Source organism: Lathyrus oleraceus, chromosome 1 (genome assembly GCF_024323335.1).
Source record: "Lathyrus oleraceus cultivar Zhongwan6 chromosome 1, CAAS_Psat_ZW6_1.0, whole genome shotgun sequence".
NCBI classification, from domain to species: domain Eukaryota; kingdom Viridiplantae; phylum Streptophyta; class Magnoliopsida; order Fabales; family Fabaceae; genus Lathyrus; species Lathyrus oleraceus.
In genome coordinates, this window is record NC_066579.1 from 355,630,582 (window position 1) to 355,649,672 (window position 19,091).

Below are 19,091 nucleotides of genomic sequence, written 5' to 3' on the forward strand. Positions count from 1 at the left end.
CAATGCCTTCTTCTCTTTAACGACCAACTCAAACCAACAGTGTTACACTATTACTTTTCTTCTTTCATGTTTTGCCAAAAATAAATTATTTATCGATTCAAAAACTAACAAACTAAAAATATGGTAAATATTTGAAAATTTGAAAATTGAAAGAATTATATTAACAAATAGATAAATATTTGAAAGAAATAACAATGATGATCGAAAGAATTGAATTAAATACGAGGCTCTAAACAAATAAACAAACTTAACGAATTGAATAATTTAAGATGAACAACACATACTTGTAAACAGTTACTTAACACAAGATACAATTTGAGACTTGAGGTGGACAAGTTAATAAAATAAAAAGTTAAAGAGACTTGAAAGCAATATTATAAAATTAAAAATAAGAAAAAAAGCGAAAAGAAAGAAAGAGAATGATATATTCTAATAAATATAGTTAAAATTTTGAAATTTAAAACAAGGATTTTGCTGATTTAAAGATCTGACACATCCTTGACTTAGTCTTTTAGACCATGTTTAGATATACTCCCTCTGTCTCATATTATAAGTAAAATTCACCTATATATATATATATATATATATATATATATATATATTAGATACATTAATTATTTAATAAATCTAAAAGGGTGAAATTTACTTATAATATGGGATGGAGGAAATATTAATTATTACTTGTACGTTGTTATGTTGTTACGTGTATAAATTCATTATTGATCTTATTATAGTACTCCTAATGATAATTATTCTTACGACACATTTCAAGATTTTTGTCTTATATCTGACACAGAATACGAGGCAAACTTTTTTAAACAATAATTTGAAAAATAAAGTTTTAAAAAGCCAACAATTTTAAATAATGACTTTATAAGTAGTGTTTTAAAATCTAGTCCACACATTAAATCCATTAACGTGTTATTGACCGGATTAATGGTTATTGATTAGTTAAAGTTTACTATTATTTTAGTTTATACAAATTAAAAAACAAATTATTGTTTTGTTAAGACACTTCAGTCTCAATTAATAATTATATATAAATATTATCATATTTATTCATTTTTAATAAAATGGACTTTAGTTATTAGATTATTTAAAAAAAAATTATAAATTAGTTTTTTCCATCTTTAATAAGGTGGATTCGAACCATTAAACTATATAAAAAAATAAAGTAAAATTTCAATAATAACATAACTTCTAAACATAAAAATCATAAAAATATAAATATAGCAAACATAAATAAATTAAATTATTTGTAGTCAAATGATAACATAACATAACAACAAAAATAATACATAGTCTAAAAAAGTATAATAAGGTATTCAAAAAGTACTCAAAGATATGTGAGTGCTTCCATGATTATGATTACTTTAATCAGAACGTAGAGCAAGTTGTGATTGTTTATGTCTAAAAATTTCACATTAAAAAGACAATTGTTCTGAGTCCTGTCCACATTAGAGAGAGAGAGAGAGCAATGGCGATGGCTGCACGAGACATTGATGAATTGCCAAAGAACGCAGCAAACCATACAGCATTAACGCCATTATGGTTTTTGGAAAGAGCAGCTAAGGTTCATCCAAACAGAAAGTCAGTCATCCATGGATCTCGTCATTACACATGGCATCAGACGTATCAACGTTGCCGTCGATTCGCTTCTGCTCTTTCTACCTTTTCCATCGGACTTGGAAACACTGTAATTCTCTCTATTCCTTCCATCTCTTACTTTTCTGTCAATTCATATTACACTTTTTTTCTTTCTCCCTATTCAAGTAAATGAGTATAATTTCTTGGTTCAAAGTTTATTTTTTACGATAATATTTATTTATATGTTCTAGAAAACTATCACGGTCGCGTTACGATAATATTTATTCTTTACTTTTTACTCTACTCTACTCTCCTTGAACTCTCTTCCTTCTTAGTCTCAATCTGCCTTACTCAAATAAATATTTTAAATTGATTAAAAAAACTCAAATAATTTTGAATATATTTGGATTTTCTTATATAAAAATCTTTCAGATCAGATCAGTTTTAGATTGATTTTTTTTAAGTTTATCTAAAATGGAATTATCACTTTTAGATTCACTTTTAAATCGAATTAAACTTCGATTAACTTTATTTTAAATTAAACTAATTATAAAAAATAAAACAACAAAAAGATAATAACAAACGAAAAAGATAATCATTGTGGATATTGTATAACATAACACATACAAACAAAATTTTGGACTTGATTGTTGTCGGTGCTGTACATAGCTGATATTGTTAAGTTGATAATATTATTTGGCTGTCAAAAAATATAATAAAATTATGTTAGTAAAAATACTAATAGTTGTTAATTTAAAATTTTGTTTAATTTTGTATATCAATAATAAAATTAATCAATTGATTATTTTATGAGATATTAGTGATTTATAAACAAAATTATTAAACAATTTATAACAGAAATATAATAAAAAGTTAAGATTTTTAAATATATTGTTGATTCTTTTAAATCTATAAAAAAAATTAAGATTTTTAAATTTTTTATTATAATTTAATCAATAAATAGTAATATTATTAAGTTGAATATTTTATAATAAATTTAAACTTTAAACTGCATATTGGTGGGTGGATTTCTTTTATTATTGTCATTTTATTCTAGATCAAATGAATAATACTTTTTCCAAATATTTATTTTTATAATTTTTACTCCAATTAATACTACCTGCAATTAATACTATCTCTCTGACTCACTTAATCTATCTCAAAATATATATATAACCAAAACTAAGTACTTTGTCGGGATCACCATGTTTAAAGTTGCCATTATGGATATTATTCTCGCACTCAATTATTTTGGATCTAATTGTCATCATTAATTCTTTTATTATTGTCATCTTTGTTTTTTTATGGTGTTGAAATTATCGCCACTTTATTAAACTACTTTTTTAATTTATCATTTCACGTTTTTCAATATCATATCTAATCTTAGTTTGTCTTTTTAAAGAGTTTTACTTACTTAAATCTTTTTTAAAAGTATTATTATATTAAATCGTTATTAGTTTTATTAAGCTTAAGTTGTTTAGTGTAGGTTAGTATTTTGTTTACGTGACATTATTGTTTGTATATATAAATAAGTGTGGCTGTCAACAGTGGTGTGTACAGTGAATGTGCGTAATCATTTGTTATAATTATTTTGAAGAGTAGTGGAAGTTTATTATTGTAATTCTCTCTCTTCTCACATCTTCATCTTCTTCACCTTGTGCACCAACAATTGGTATTAGGAGCTTTGATTCAGATTCACAGGAAAACACAAGTGAACGGTGAGGCGTTGTATGATTGATTTCGTTTCTTAAATTCGTGTTGATTTTTTTTATCAAAATCGTAATAGAATCACATTTATTGATTCTGCGGGATTGGGAGACATTAGTCTTTGGTGAGATCTGAGTGAATTGCACAAGGTTGAAGATGAACGGAAACGCTAATCTGAGTACTAAGCTTTCAGTGTTCAATGGCAAGAACTGGAATCGGTGGATGCTTCAGATGCGTGTGTTGTTTGGCGCTCAAGATGTTCTTGATCTCGTCAACGACTGTTACATTCCAGTTGCACTTCCGAAAAATGCAACGGATGCGCAGAGGAATGATCAGCGTGATCTGAGGAAGAAGGATCAGAAGACATTGTTCTACATCCATTAGTGTGTGGATGCGAACGTGGTTGAGAAAATCGTTGATTCTACGACAGTGAAGGCTGCGTAGGACACACTGGTATGGTGCTACGACGGTGATGCATTAGTGAAGAAGGTGAAGCTTTAGTCTCTAGTAAGAAGTATGTGAATCTCAGCATAAAAAACAATGAGAAGGTATCTTACTACATCTCTAGAGTGATTCTGAGTGAGATGAAGTTGTGTGGAGAAACTCTCTCTAAAGAAAGGATCATTGAGAAGGTACTTAGGTCTCTTACTGCTCAATTTGATTACATTGTTATAACAATTGAACATTCTAAGGATCTTAGCATCATGAGAATTAAAGAGTTGTAAAGCAGTCTAGAGGCATAAGAGTTGCGTCTGACTGAAAGAAACTCTGAAATAGAGGTAGAGCAGCAGACTCTGAAAGCAACTTCTAGTAAGAAATATCAGAAGCAGTCTTGGTCAGAAGCCAGGAAGAAATCTGATGGTGTTCAGAAGTCAGGAACCTCAACTTCTGAAAGGCAGAAGAGTGCTCATAAGGGGAAGGAGAAGTATGACAAAAGGAAAGTTTAGTGATAATGTTGTTATAAGTTTGGCCATTTCGTTGTTGGTTGTTGGTCAAACAAGGAAAGGAAGTCAGAATAAGAAAACATAGCCAGAGGAGATTCTGATGATGAACCTATGTTATTAATGGCTTCTGAGTCTGAGAGTGCATCTCTGAAAGATTGGTGGTACATGGACATTGGTTGTTCAAATCACCTTACTGGAAATAAGAAATGGCTGGTTAAGTTTGACTCTGGTAAGAGGACTAAGATCAGATGTGCTGATGATAAGTATCTGAATGCTGAAGGAATGGGAAATGGCAAAGTAGTTATGAATAATAGTAAAACTGCATTGATTCAGAACATGTGGTTTGTTCCTTGCATGAAATACAATCTGATGAGTGTAGGTCAATTAATTGAGAAATGATTTCCAGTTACCATGAAGGACAATCTTTTGAAGTTGTATGGCTGTAATCAAAAGCTGATTATGAAGTCAAAACAAGGTAGGAATAAAACATTCAAAGTGAATGTTAAAACTGCAAACTCTGAATGCCTTAGTGCAACAAGTGTTATGAAGGAAAGTGAGTTATCGCACAAAAGATTTGGTCATCTGAACTTCAGAAGCTTATGACATATGAATTCAAAGAAGTTGGTACATGGAATTCCTGCAATTAAGAAGCCAGATAAGTCATGCAATGTGCAGATGAGAGGGAAGCAACCAAGACTGTCATTTGCACCTGAAATGCCTCCAAGAGCAAAACATGCTTTGGGTATGATGCATTCTGATGTGTGTGGACCATTTCCAGTACCTTTACTTGGAGGGAATAAATACTTTGTGTCATTTGTTGATGAGCTCACAAGGATGACTTGGGTATCCCTTATAAAGTTCAAACACAAGGTGTTTTCTGAATTTAAGAAATTCATAATCAAGGTTGAGAATCAGAGTGGTCAGAAGCTGAAAGTTCTCAGAACTGATGGTATATGTGAGTATAACTCTACAAAGTTCGGAAAGTTTTGTGAGGAGAATGGAATTGATAAACAAAATAAATTATATTCTCCTTCTAGTACCACTTTATCTTTTGCTCCTTTTGGGTTATTACACAGTGATCTATGAGGCCCTTTTCCACTACTTCTATTTTAAGACATAAATATTTTTCTTACTCTAGTAAATGACTTTAGCTGGTTCACTTGGATCATCTCCCTAAAAACCAAAGATGAAACCAAAAGACACATCATGAAATTTGTTACTTACATTGAAAACCAATTAAGTACATCCTTAAAATGTTTCAAGACTAACAATGGAATTAAATTCTCCATGGACATTTTCTTTCATTCTAAAGGAACTATTCATCATAGATCTTGTGTTGAAACACCTCAACATAATGTTTTAGTAGAAAGAAAACACCAACACATTCTTAACATGGTTAAATCTATGACCTTTCATTCTAAACTGCCTTTATCCATGTGGAACTTTAACACTCACCATGTCATTAACATCCTTAATAGGCTACCTAGTCCCTTCCTCAAATAAAATGAATTTATTTATGAAGAACCACCTTCTCTCATTCACCTAAAGGTTTTTAGTTGATGCATCCACATTACAAATCCATAGAACTAAGTTTGTTTCTATAACAAGAACAGTTATTTCTCTAGGTTCAAAGATGGCACAAATGGTTATCTCATTTATGATCTTACCTCATATAATCTCTTTGTCTCTAGAAATGTAATTTCTATGGAACTTATTTTCCTTTTAAACCATCTCACCTTGTGCCACCCTCACCTATCATTAAACCTCCCATATATGTTCTATCTTTATCAGATGACTGTGTACGTGTACCTCTAAGAATGTTCCTGACATTACGCTTAGTCTTGAACTTGTGTGTCGTATTGAACCTATGTTTAATCCTACACATGGCCCTGATTCCCCTCATAATCATGATACTTTTATTCCCTCGTCACCCCTTAACACATCTTCATTTGAACCTACAATAGTCATGAATGATGTCATTTCATCTCCTTCTAATCCAACATGATTGAGAAAGTCTACTAGAATGATTAAGAAATCTGGATATTTGCAAAATTTTCATTGTAATTCTTTAACTAATTTTGTTACATGTCATTTATCTTCTGTTTTGTCTTAACAACATTACATTCCTAAATATAAAACCTTTTATTGTTCCATATCCACACATTCTGAACCTAAAACCTGTAACCAAGCCTCTCAACTTGATTATTGGAAGCAAGTCGTGACTACTGTGTTACTTACTCTTGATAGAAAAAAACTTAGACCATTGTTGATCTTCCCACGGGAAAAAGTCCAATTGGTTGCATGTGGATTTACAAGATAAAAAGCTAGATTGGTAGAAAAAGGTTACACTCAATTCGAATGAGTTTATTTCTTTAACATATTCTCTCTGATGCCAAAACTATAACAATTAGAGTTCTTCTAGCGTTGGCATCTATTAACATTGACATCTTGAGCAATTAGATGTCAACAATTATTTTCTCTATGGTTATTTGAATGAAGAGGTATATATATGTACTAACCTCCTCGTCATCCTGCTTACAATGCTAACTCTTCAAAGGTATGCAAACTCCACAAACCTATATATTGTCTTAAATAGGCTAGTAGACAATGACACTTCAAACCATCATTAGTCTTACTCACTTTGAGATACAAACAATCTCAAGTAGGTCATTCTCTATATATCAAGTTAGATGGATCCTATTTCAGGACTATTTTAGTATATGTTGATGATATTGTATTAGTCAGAATCATATACCAAAAATTCACAAAGTTAAGATAAGATGCTCCTTGATCAATAATTATGTATTAAAAATCTTAACAATTTTCTTTCTTGGTTTAGAAATTATAAGATCATAATGAGGCATCATTATTAACCAAAGGAAATATATTATTGTGTGACTTAAAGATATTGGCTACTTGAGTGTCAAGCCATCTACTATCCATTTTAATCTAACCACCAAACTTTCTCCTCATGATGGTAATCCCCTTGCAAATCCTATATCGTATCGCATGCTCGTTTGCAGACACATATATCTCACAAATACCATACCTGATATTTTATTCTCTATGCAACATTTAAGTCAGGTCATTTCCAAGGCTTTTTCTCCTCACTTTACTACAACCACATACATTTTAGAGATATCACAGATCTTTTCCTCGAACAAGAATTTTCTTCCATAGCAATGCACAATTGAAATTACATGGATTTGCTTATTCAGATTGGGCACGGTATTGTGAAACAAAAAAATCTATTAATTGCTATTTTGCTTTCCATGGATCTTCTACTAAAGCCGAATAACGTGCTTTAGCTTCCCCTGCTTGTGAAATTCAATAGATGCATCATCTTCTCTAAGACATTGGCATTGCTCTTTCCAATCCTACTGATCCGCTGTCGCGCGCGGATCAAAACGAGTAATTTTGTTAAAACGTAATACAACGACAATTAAACTCGGATATCATCTCAAGGATTCTTGTTTGTAATAATTAAACGTAATCGAATGGGGGGGGTTGATTTGGTGTTCAATTACAAAAATGCAGAAAATAAGTGATTATGAAAAGTGATTATTTGAATAAGCTGAAACGAATCAACCCACTATATCATCTTCCGACTTATCATTGATCCCTATAAAATTCCAATTCCCTAAACGAGTCTGATCCTATTCGATTACAAAAGCTACTGACAAGCGCAATAACAATTATACGAAGTATGCCCCTGAATTCCGAGTAAAGCAAACGGATTAAAACTATTGCGAATTAAGCAAACGCAATATGATCGAACGCGATAATGCAAAAGCTACACTAATCACGAAATTGATTCAAAAGCAGACAACAATCAAATTAAAGAATTCTATCATGTAAAAACAATTAAATTAAGCAAGTAATTGTGATTATAGATATAATTCAAAGGAACAGATTAATGGAAAATTATAAAAGAACCTCAAAGTGGCATCCGATTACAGTGAATTGATTCTTGGGAAATTAGTTCTCCATAGTCGTTCCTTGCAAGCTCTCAAATTCGTGCATGAATAGTGATTTTTCCGTTCAATTCCTCCTGGTGTCCGGCTGCTAGACCTAGGGGAAAACAAAGACCCGTTTTACAACTCAACTGGGTCGACCCAGCCCACTACAAATGACCTAACAAAAATATAAATTCTAATGCTGTAACTTGAAACGAAATTCTGGAATTTTGAGCTCCGAATCTGACTTCGACTCCAACACGAAAGTCGTAGCTCTCTCTCTTAGCTTTCCGACGATTTTTAGAACACCTCAAACGGATTCCCGGAACTCCAGTTATGATCGTTTCCGCGCAGAATGCTAAAGCTAAAAAATAAGTGCGAAAATTAAATTAAACTAAAAATAAAATAAAATATGAAAACATAATAAAATATAAAAATAAACAAAATAAAATAAAGAAATGCCTAAGTAAAAAGTAGGAGAATTGTGCATAAATATGCACTTATCAAATTCCCCCGGACTTGAACTTTTGCACTCCGAGCAAAATTGAAATAAAACAAAGAAAGCGCACACACATCAATAGCTACTCATTCCAGGCTACAAGTCTTCTTCGGTTAAGTTTGAATTGATAGGTACTAATCTTGCACACTAAGGATATTGTAAGAACACTAATCCACAGTTATGCAGACATAAACCCCCTGAATACACAAATCAACTTGAATCATATTATTATACTAAAGCCTAACTTACTCATCCTTCTTTTGCTCTTTTTCATTCAGGCGCAATCACATTAAGCCCGTTATTTCCACACACTCATAGCAAGGCGACCGGTTAGTGACTCTGATCCTTTTCTGCACGGGGTTCTGGTACTTAAGTGGCATAACCCTTTGCTTACTCACTTGTAGTTGCGGGGGATCGGACCGTAATTCGCCCTACCAAGTTCAGCACCAGAAACCGCTGAACCAACTAACAACGAGTCAAAAACTTTTTTTTTGAAGGTTCTACAACCGTTGGGTTAAGTGACCGGGTGAGGGTCACCAAACTTAGAAGGTGCATTCCTTTATTTTTTTCTCTTTTTTTTTTCTTTTTCGGAACACTCACTTATATTCATCGGCTTCCCTGCGTAGAGTGTGTGTGAGATGGTGCTGACTGCTGAAATAAACTACTCAAGAGCTGTCAGAGAATGAGAATTTAAGGCTAAAACATAATAAAAATTCAACTCAATTTCCATATGCAGGAGACTTACGGTGTTAAAACAATACCGATCTTGTGAATTTTTCTCAAGTCTCCGCAAACTCGACTCAAAGTAATCTATAGCCTAAAACTTTCAAGAAGATGCAATTTTTTTAGAAAGAAAACAAAAACAAAACAAAACAAAGAACAAAAACAAAGAAACTAAAGTATTCCCTCCCCCACACTTAAAATATGCATCGTCCTCAATAAAAGAAACAAACATAAAATAAGAGAGAGAAGAGAGAGGAAAGAACACACCCGAGTAGTCAAGGAGGATAGGTGATCACATAAGCAGCCTTTCCCAAAGAGATATATTCTACATTTTCTTCTTCCAAAGTGGGGTTGTCATGGAATAGCTTTGGGTAATGTCCATTGAACTTGAAATTTTTATTAGTATCTTCGCCTTTTATTCCAGGATCAAAGAATCTTCTAAAAGTAAAAGTGTCAAATGGACACGTGAAGGTGATATGACTTGGAATGTTAGCCAATGTCCAACCAAATGCCTTTTTATGCTTCCTTAAAATCTGCAAAAGCTTATTTTCTTGATCGAAATCAAGGTTAGAAGAGATAATAACAGGGAGTTTCTCATTACTCTCCAAGTAAGCATATTTCAGGTTTTCAGGGAGCTCTTTTAGCTCTAAGGACGGGGGCTGCTCGGTGGATGGAGTGCTTAGGGCAGCCGGGAATGCAAGAGCATCAACTGCAAAAATAAGTTTATTGGTAACAACTTCACCTGTCGGAAATGTATCAGCCTGTAAGGCAGCATCAATCTCAGCATAGACAACACAAACGTTAGTGTCAGTACAATCAGAACATGAATAAATATCATCAAAACCAGAGAGAGATGGAAAATCAAGCGCAAATAGTTCAGAACTAGAGTCATCAACTAATTCAGAAATCAGCTCAATATGAAAAACAGAATGCTCCTCCACATGGTGTTTCATGGCATCAAAAATGCAGAAAATAAGTGATTATGAAAAGTGATTATTTGAATAAGCTGAAACGAATCAACCCACTATATCATCTTCCGCCTTATCATTGATCCCTATAAAATTCCAATTCCCTAAACGAGTCTGATCCTATTCGATTACAAAAGCTACTGACAAGCGCAATAACAATTATACGAAGTATGCCCCTGAATTCCGAGTAAAGCAAACGGATTAAAACTATTGCGAATTAAGCAAACGCAATATGATCGAACGCGATAATGCAAAAGCTACACTAATCACGAAATTGATTCAAAAGCAGACAACAATCAAATTAAAGAATTCTATCATGTAAAAATAATTAAATTAAGCAAGTAATTGTGATTATAGATATAATTCAAAAGAACAGATTAATGGAAAATTATAAAAGAACCTCAAAGTGGCATCCGATTACAGTGAATTGATTCTTGGGAAATTAGTTCTCCATAGTCGTTCCTTGCAAGCTCTCAAATTCGTGCATGAATAGTGATTTTTCCGTTCAATTCCTCCTGGTGTCCGGCTGCTAGACCTAGGGGAAAACAAAGACCCGTTTTACAACTCAACTGGGTCGACCCAGCCCACTACAAATGACCTAACAAAAATATAAATTCTAATGCTGTAACTTGAAACGAAATTCTGGAATTTTGAGCTCCGAATCTGACTTCGACTCCAACACGAAAGTCGTAGCTCTCTCTCTTAGCTTTCCGACGATTTTTAGAACACCTCAAACGGATTCCCGGAACTCCAGTTATGATCGTTTCCGCGCAGAATGCTAAAGCTAAAAAATAAGTGCGAAAATTAAATTAAACTAAAAATAAAATAAAATATGAAAACATAATAAAATATAAAAATAAACAAAATAAAATAAAGAAATGCCTAAGTAAAAAGTAGGAGAATTGTGCATAAATATGCACTTATCAAATTCCCCCGGACTTGAACTTTTGCACTCCGAGCAAAATTGAAATAAAACAAAGAAAGCGCACACACATCAATAGCTACTCATTCCAGGCTACAAGTCTTCTTCGGTTAAGTTTGAATTGATAGGTACTAATCTTGCACACTAAGGATATTGTAAGAACACTAATCCACAGTTATGCAGACATAAACCCCCTGAATACACAAATCAACTTGAATCATATTATTATACTAAAGCCTAACTTACTCATCCTTCTTTTGCTCTTTTTCATTCAGGCGCAATCACATTAAGCCCGTTATTTCCACACACTCATAGCAAGGCGACCGGTTAGTGACTCTGATCCTTTTCTGCACGGGGTTCTGGTACTTAAGTGGCATAACCCTTTGCTTACTCACTTGTAGTTGCGGGGGATCGGACCGTAATTCGCCCTACTAAGTTCAGCACCAGAAACCGCTGAACCAACTAACAACGAGTCAAAAACTTTTTTTTTGAAGGTTCTACAACCGTTGGGTTAAGTGACCGGGTGAGGGTCACCAAACTTAGAAGGTGCATTCCTTTATTTTTTTCTCTTTTTTTTTTCTTTTTCGGAACACTCACTTATATTCATCGGCTTCCCTGCGTAGAGTGTGTGTGAGATGGTGCTGACTGCTGAAATAAACTACTCAAGAGCTGTCAGAGAATGAGAATTTAAGGCTAAAACATAATAAAAATTCAACTCAATTTCCATATGCAGGAGACTTACGGTGTTAAAACAATACCGATCTTGTGAATTTTTCTCAAGTCTCCGCAAACTCGACTCAAAGTAATCTATAGCCTAAAACTTTCAAGAAGATGCAATTTTTTTAGAAAGAAAACAAAAACAAAACAAAACAAAGAACAAAAACAAAGAAACTAAAGTATTCCCTCCCCCACACTTAAAATATGCATCGTCCTCAATGAAAGAAACAAACATAAAATAAGAGAGAGAAGAGAGAGGAAAGAACACACCCGAGTAGTCAAGGAGGATAGGTGATCACATAAGCAGCCTTTCCCAAAGAGATATATTCTACATTTTCTTCTTCCAAAGTGGGGTTGTCATGGAATAGCTTTGGGTAATGTCCATTGAACTTGAAATTTTTATTAGTATCTTCGCCTTTTATTCCAGGATCAAAGAATCTTCTAAAAGTAAAAGTGTCAAATGGACACGTGAAGGTGATATGACTTGGAATGTTAGCCAATGTCCAACCAAATGCCTTTTTATGCTTCCTTAAAATCTGCAAAAGCTTATTTTCTTGATCGAAATCAAGGTTAGAAGAGATAATAACAGGGAGTTTCTCATTACTCTCCAAGTAAGCATATTTCAGGTTTTCAGGGAGCTCTTTTAGCTCTAAGGACGGGGGCTGCTCGGTGGATGGAGTGCTTAGGGCAGCCGGGAATGCAAGAGCATCAACTGCAAAAATAAGTTTATTGGTAACAACTTCACCTGTCGGAAATGTATCAGCCTGTAAGGCAGCATCAATCTCAGCATAGACAACACAAACGTTAGTGTCAGTACAATCAGAACATGAATAAATATCATCAAAACCAGAGAGAGATGGAAAATCAAGCGCAAATAGTTCAGAACTAGAGTCATCAACTAATTCAGAAATCAGCTCAATATGAAAAACAGAATGCTCCTCCACATGGTGTTTCATGGCATCAAAAATGCAGAAAATAAGTGATTATGAAAAGTGATTATTTGAATAAGCTGAAACGAATCAACCCACTATATCATCTTCCGCCTTATCATTGATCCCTATAAAATTCCAATTCCCTAAACGAGTCTGATCCTATTCGATTACAAAAGCTACTGACAAGCGCAATAACAATTATACGAAGTATGCCCCTGAATTCCGAGTAAAGCAAACGGATTAAAACTATTGCGAATTAAGCAAACGCAATATGATCGAACGCGATAATGCAAAAGCTACACTAATCACGAAATTGATTCAAAAGCAGACAACAATCAAATTAAAGAATTCTATCATGTAAAAATAATTAAATTAAGCAAGTAATTGTGATTATAGATATAATTCAAAAGAACAGATTAATGGAAAATTATAAAAGAACCTCAAAGTGGCATCCGATTACAGTGAATTGATTCTTGGGAAATTAGTTCTCCATAGTCGTTCCTTGCAAGCTCTCAAATTCGTGCATGAATAGTGATTTTTCCGTTCAATTCCTCCTGGTGTCCGGCTGCTAGACCTAGGGGAAAACAAAGACCCGTTTTACAACTCAACTGGGTCGACCCAGCCCACTACAAATGACCTAACAAAAATATAAATTCTAATGCTGTAACTTGAAACAAAATTCTGGAATTTTGAGCTCCGAATCTGACTTCGACTCCAACACGAAAGTCGTAGCTCTCTCTCTTAGCTTTCCGGCGATTTTTAGAACACCTCAAACGGATTCCCGGAACTCCAGTTATGATCGTTTCCGCGCAGACTGCTAAAGCTGAAAAATAAATGCGAAAATTAAATTAAACTAAAAATAAAATAAAATATGAAAACATAATAAAATATAAAAATAAACAAAATAAAATAAAGAAATACCTAAGTAAAAAGTAGGAGAATTGTGCATAAATATGCACTTATCACCTACCTCTATCTATTCTAACAACAAGTCTTCCATCTACCTAGCATCAACCCAACATTCCACGAAAAGAATCAGCACACTAATTTTGATTGTCATGTTATTAGAGAGAGAACCAAAGCAAACATGTCCATCTACTTCTTGTCATTAATACTGCTGAATTAGTTGTTCCTTTTTCTAAGCCACTTCATTCAACTTTTTTTATTCTAATTTTTCTATGTTAGGTCTATGCAATCTCCATAGTCCAACTTGAATAGGCGTTAAACATGTACATGTTACTTTCAAGTAACAACTGAGTTGAGTTGATTTACAGTTCATTTTTTTTCTTTTATGGAAGTTCGTTAGTTACTAACTACTTAAGTTAGTTAGAGTTAGTTTCTAACAATTCCTAGTCTTTCTATAAATAGCTAATAACTATGGTATTAAATGTTATGCAAGACTCTTTATTTCCCTTGCTTTCAATCGAAGGAGAATGAACTTTCTTATTCCCCAATCTATTGGTTTAACATGCCACTATTATAAAGAAAACTAATAAATTTTACCAAGGTTAAAAATTTAAAAGTAGTTATTATTTTTTTTGAAAATAAGAGGGTCAACCCAATAAAGAAAATTATACGTGAATCAAACGCGGAGCCGAGGATACATTGTTATCTAAGGAAAGTCACACTCATTCAAATCACACTATAGTTTATACGTGGAAGAGACAATAAAATTACCTTGCTTCTCATTCGACCAAAGGCATAAATCATCTCTAATTTTAAATATATATATATATATATATATATATATATATATATATATATATATATATATATATATATATATATATAATTAGATCAACAAAATTTAATATATTTAGTTAATCTAAAACATATATTTTTATTGATCAAATTTTCTCTTAAATTTAGAATTAGAGTAAGTCTTATTTTCCATGTCTAAAATTATATAATTTAATATGTCAAACTATAAATAGTAGGAATGTGTGTAACATAATTTTCTTATACTACTGCTACATGCTACAGGTATCTGTTATTGCGCCTAATGTTCCAGCTATTTATGAAGCTCATTTTGCAGTTCCAATGGCAGGGTCAGTGTTAAACACAGTGAATATTAGGCTAAATGCCTCCACAGTAGCTTTTCTTCTAAGTCACTGTAATGCATCAGTTCTAATTGTGGATCAAGAGTTTTTTTCATTGGCAGAAGAAGCATTGAAAATATGGTCTAACAAAACAAACACATTCAAGCCTCCAATTTTAATTGTGGTTGGCGATGAAAATTGCGACGCTAAATCACTTAGATACGCGTTGAGCAAAGGCGCCATTGATTACGAGGATTTTCTTCAAAGAGGAGACCCTGAGTACGGTTGGAAAGCGCCCGAAGATGAATGGCAGAGCATTACTTTGGGGTACACGTCTGGAACCACTTCGAATCCGAAGGGAGTGGTACTACATCACCGCGGAGCGTATCTTATGTCTCTTAGTGCAGCAATGGTTTGGGGAATGAATCAAGGAGCTGTTTATCTTTGGACTTTGCCAATGTTTCATTGCAATGGCTGGTGCTATACTTGGACACTTGCAGCTCTCTTTGGAACTAGCATATGTCTCCGCCAGGTAAAACTAATGCGGCCCGATACGAATGGTTTCGTTACAATTTATAACCATTTTGATTAACCAATTGGTTTTACAAAATTTGCAGGTATCTGCGAAGGCCGTATACGAAGCCATTAACAAATACAAAGTGACTCATTTTTGTGCAGCGCCGGTCGTGCTTAATTCGATAATGAATGCCCCGGCTGAAGATACCATACTTCCTTTACCACATGTTGTAGATGTGAATACAGGTGGTGCACCTCCTCCTCCTTCTCTATTGTCCGGCATGTCCAAACTCGGGTTTCGCGTCATGCACAATTACGGTCTTTCAGAAACCTTTGGCCCGTCTGTCTACTGCGCGTGGAATCCAGAGTGGGATTCGCTTCCAGCGGAATCCCAAGCCAGACTCCACGCGAGACAAGGTATTCGCTACATAGCCTTGGAAAACCTCGAAGTAATGAACCCGAAAACAATGCAACCCGTTCCGGCCGATGGCAAAACCATCGGCGAGATCGTGATGCGTGGTAATGTCGTGATGAAAGGCTACTTAAAGAATCCTAAAGCTAATGAAGAGGCTTTTGCGAATGGATGGTTTCATACTGGTGATCTTGCTGTGAAACATGAAGATGGATATATAGAAATTAAAGATAGGTCAAAAGATATTATTATTTCGGGTGGTGAAAATATAAGTAGTGTGGAGATAGAGAATGCTCTATACGCACATCCTGCAATATTGGAGACTTCAGTGGTTGCTAGGCCAGATGAGAAATGGGGTGAGTCTCCATGTGCATTTGTGACATTGAAACCAGGTGTGAGTAGTAGTAATGAAAAGAGGTTTGTTGAGGATATAATGAATTTCTGTAAGGCTAAGATGTCTGCTTATATGGTTCCAAAATCAGTTGTGTTTGGGCCATTACCTAAGACAGCTACTGGGAAGATACAGAAGAATCTGCTGAGGGCTAAGGCTAAGGAGATGGGGGCTGTCATGATGAGCAAGATGTAATCAAAGGTTTTAAAATAACGGTCGCGGTTGCTTTACGATTTCGGTTCGGTAGCGATACTGATTATAATCCTCGCGGTGAAATAATTATAATTTATTCATTATCATAAAAATGGTATCTGACACCTTCAAATACCTTATGTCGCGATCATTTTTGCAATACCGTACCGTTTTTAAAATCTTGGTTGTAATAATAGTAGTAACGGGATTGCTTGATAATAAATAGAAGCTTGTAACTGTTGTTAAAGATAATTTTGATTACATTATTGATAACTTCTTAAAGGCAAATTTTTAAAAGATGTTTGTGTAAAAGGTTTTTGCCTGCTCCTCTGTAATGAATAAGGACAAAAGGGATAACAAATCACAACAGAATAATCAACACGTGGCATATGATCCTCAAATTCAGGAGTTGGGACGTGGAGTGAGAAACAAAATTCCCAACAGAAAATATACCACTGATTTCATTTAAGTAGCTCAATGATTGGTAATGAGTGGTGTGGAATTTAGTGGAAAGAATTGGATTCTCTTCTCCCTATGAGTACTATGCTTTCTAGATCCTTCCTTTAATTTTTCTGTACTTACATTTCTGCAAGTGGAGAACCACAATCATTTTATCATTTACGAAACAATACTTGAAATTTGTACTGTTGCATTGAGAAAATTAGTACAAATTTACCTTAATCGCTGTGTATTGTGTGCATCTATTTTGAACCACAACAATTGGTGCTCTCATTGACCTCCCATGGCTGAGGGTACTCGTATGAAGGGTCTTGAGAACTCCATCGTTGAGATCAACAAAACTTTGCAGCAATTTTTGGAGGATTCGGATCGTCGTCACTCCGAATACACCCAACATCGTCTCATGGACCAAGCCCGTTTGGAACGCGTCGAAAATCAACTGAGTTCGCTCCATTCAACACCGCACCCCGGGAACAAGGGCTCCGTCGTTCCTCCACCACCACAGCACCCGTTTCAGACCTGGAACATCAAGCTTGATTTCCCACGATTTGACGGAACAGAGGTAATGAACTGGATCTTTCGCGATGAACAATTTTTTGATTATTATGCCACACCGGATTTTCACCGCCTTACCATAGCCGCCGTACACATGGAAAAAGATGTAGTGCCATGGTTTCAGATGATTTCACGTAATCATCCCTTTCAGTCGTGGGTTATGTTTACTCAGGCCTTAGAGATGGAATTCGGCTCATCCCCTTATGAATCCCCTAGATTGACCTTGTTCAAACTTACCCAAACATCCACTGTTGCTGACTTTTACTCTGCTTTCACTGTTTTAGCCAATAGAGCCCAAGGACTCAGTCCAGATGCTACCCTAGACTGCTTTGTTAGTGGGCTCAATCCAGAAATCAAACGAGACGTCATAAGCCAAACACCAACCACCATTTCTCGTGCCTTTGCTCTGGCAAGGTTGTTTGAGGATAAATACAACCCACCTCCATGCAAGAACCCACCCCCCACCAATTCCAGACCTTACCATTACCCAGGCCCAAACACTAACCCCAAGCCTACCAATAATGTACCCATTTTACCTAACCCCAAACCACCCAATCCACCACCTAAATCCCATCTAGTCAAAAACATCACCAGAATAGAGATGCAACTTCGCAGATAGAATGGGCTCTGCTATTACTGTGATGATAAGTTCTCTCCCACACACAAATGTCCAAACCGCCATTACTTTCTGTTTCAAGTTGAAGATGATGACACTGCACAGGCCATCGAAAACAATGATTCTGCTATTCCTAACTCATATATTGTTGACGATTCTGAGCATCATCTTTCCTTGAATGCTTTGAATGGGTCACACGGAACGGGTACCATGCGTTTCCAATGGCGTATTCAAGGGGTGGCTATCACGGTGTTATTGAATAGTGGAAGTTCCGATAATTTTTTGCAACCTAGAATTGCAAATTGTCTTCAACTCCCTATTGAATCTACTGCACAATTTCCAGTTTTGGTTGGTAACGAAAATTCTTTAACTACCATGGGGTACATTGCTGATTTACCGGTGGATGTCCAAGGCAATACATTGCACCTACCAGTTTACCTACTCCCTATCACTGGCGCGGATCTGGTACTAGGAGCACCTTGGTTAAAGACATTAGGGCCACACATAGCAGACTACAATGTTTTGTCCATCAAATTTGATGTCAAGGACACATTTATCACCCTTTATGGTGATCAACCTAAAGGTCCAAGACATGCTCAGTTTCATCACATTAAGCGATTGCACAACACTCACTCAATTGAAGCTTCATTTACACTTCAGTTTCAGAAAATTGAGCCTTCTTCCACTGGTGCACCAACTGAATTACATCCGGACCTAGCCACCATTGTTACTACTTTCTCTGATATCTTTGACGAACCAAAGGGCTTACCACCACCGCGGTTTCAGGACCACACTATTCCATTGCTAGAGGGTAGCAACCCGGTCAAAGTGAGGCCTTATCGCTATCTACATAGTCAAAAGGCACAAATAGAGAAGATCGCTGCGGAAATGCTAGAGCAGGGCATTATTCAACCAAGTAATAGCCCTTTCTCTTCACCTGTGTTATTAGTGAAAAA

At 34.9% G+C, this 19,091-nt stretch overlaps 1 protein-coding gene across 1 annotated transcript; it reads left to right on the plus strand.

Moving 5' to 3' along the window:
- The first annotated feature begins 1,313 nt into the window (after positions 1-1,313).
- Positions 1,314-16,778, plus strand: LOC127136223 (acetate--CoA ligase CCL3). Its single transcript, XM_051062814.1, has 3 exons — positions 1,314-1,696; positions 14,939-15,526; positions 15,612-16,778. The coding sequence occupies exons 1-3, from the start codon at positions 1,478-1,480 to the stop codon at positions 16,506-16,508; spliced, it is 1,704 nt and encodes a 567-aa protein (XP_050918771.1). The 5' UTR covers positions 1,314-1,477; the 3' UTR covers positions 16,509-16,778.
- Positions 16,779-19,091: the final 2,313 nt, after the last annotated feature.

What these genes read in the sequence shown, in the direction of transcription:
- LOC127136223 (XM_051062814.1), top strand. Translation starts at nt 1,478, where the DNA reads ATGGCGATGGCTGCACGAGACATTGATGAATTGCCAAAGAACGCAGCA. An exon ending in CCATCGGACTTGGAAACACT is followed by an intron (nt 1,697 to 14,938) that starts GTAATTCTCTCT and finishes TACATGCTACAG; the next exon opens with GTATCTGTTATTGCGCCTAA. An exon ending in CTAGCATATGTCTCCGCCAG is followed by an intron (nt 15,527 to 15,611) that starts GTAAAACTAATG and finishes CAAAATTTGCAG; the next exon opens with GTATCTGCGAAGGCCGTATA.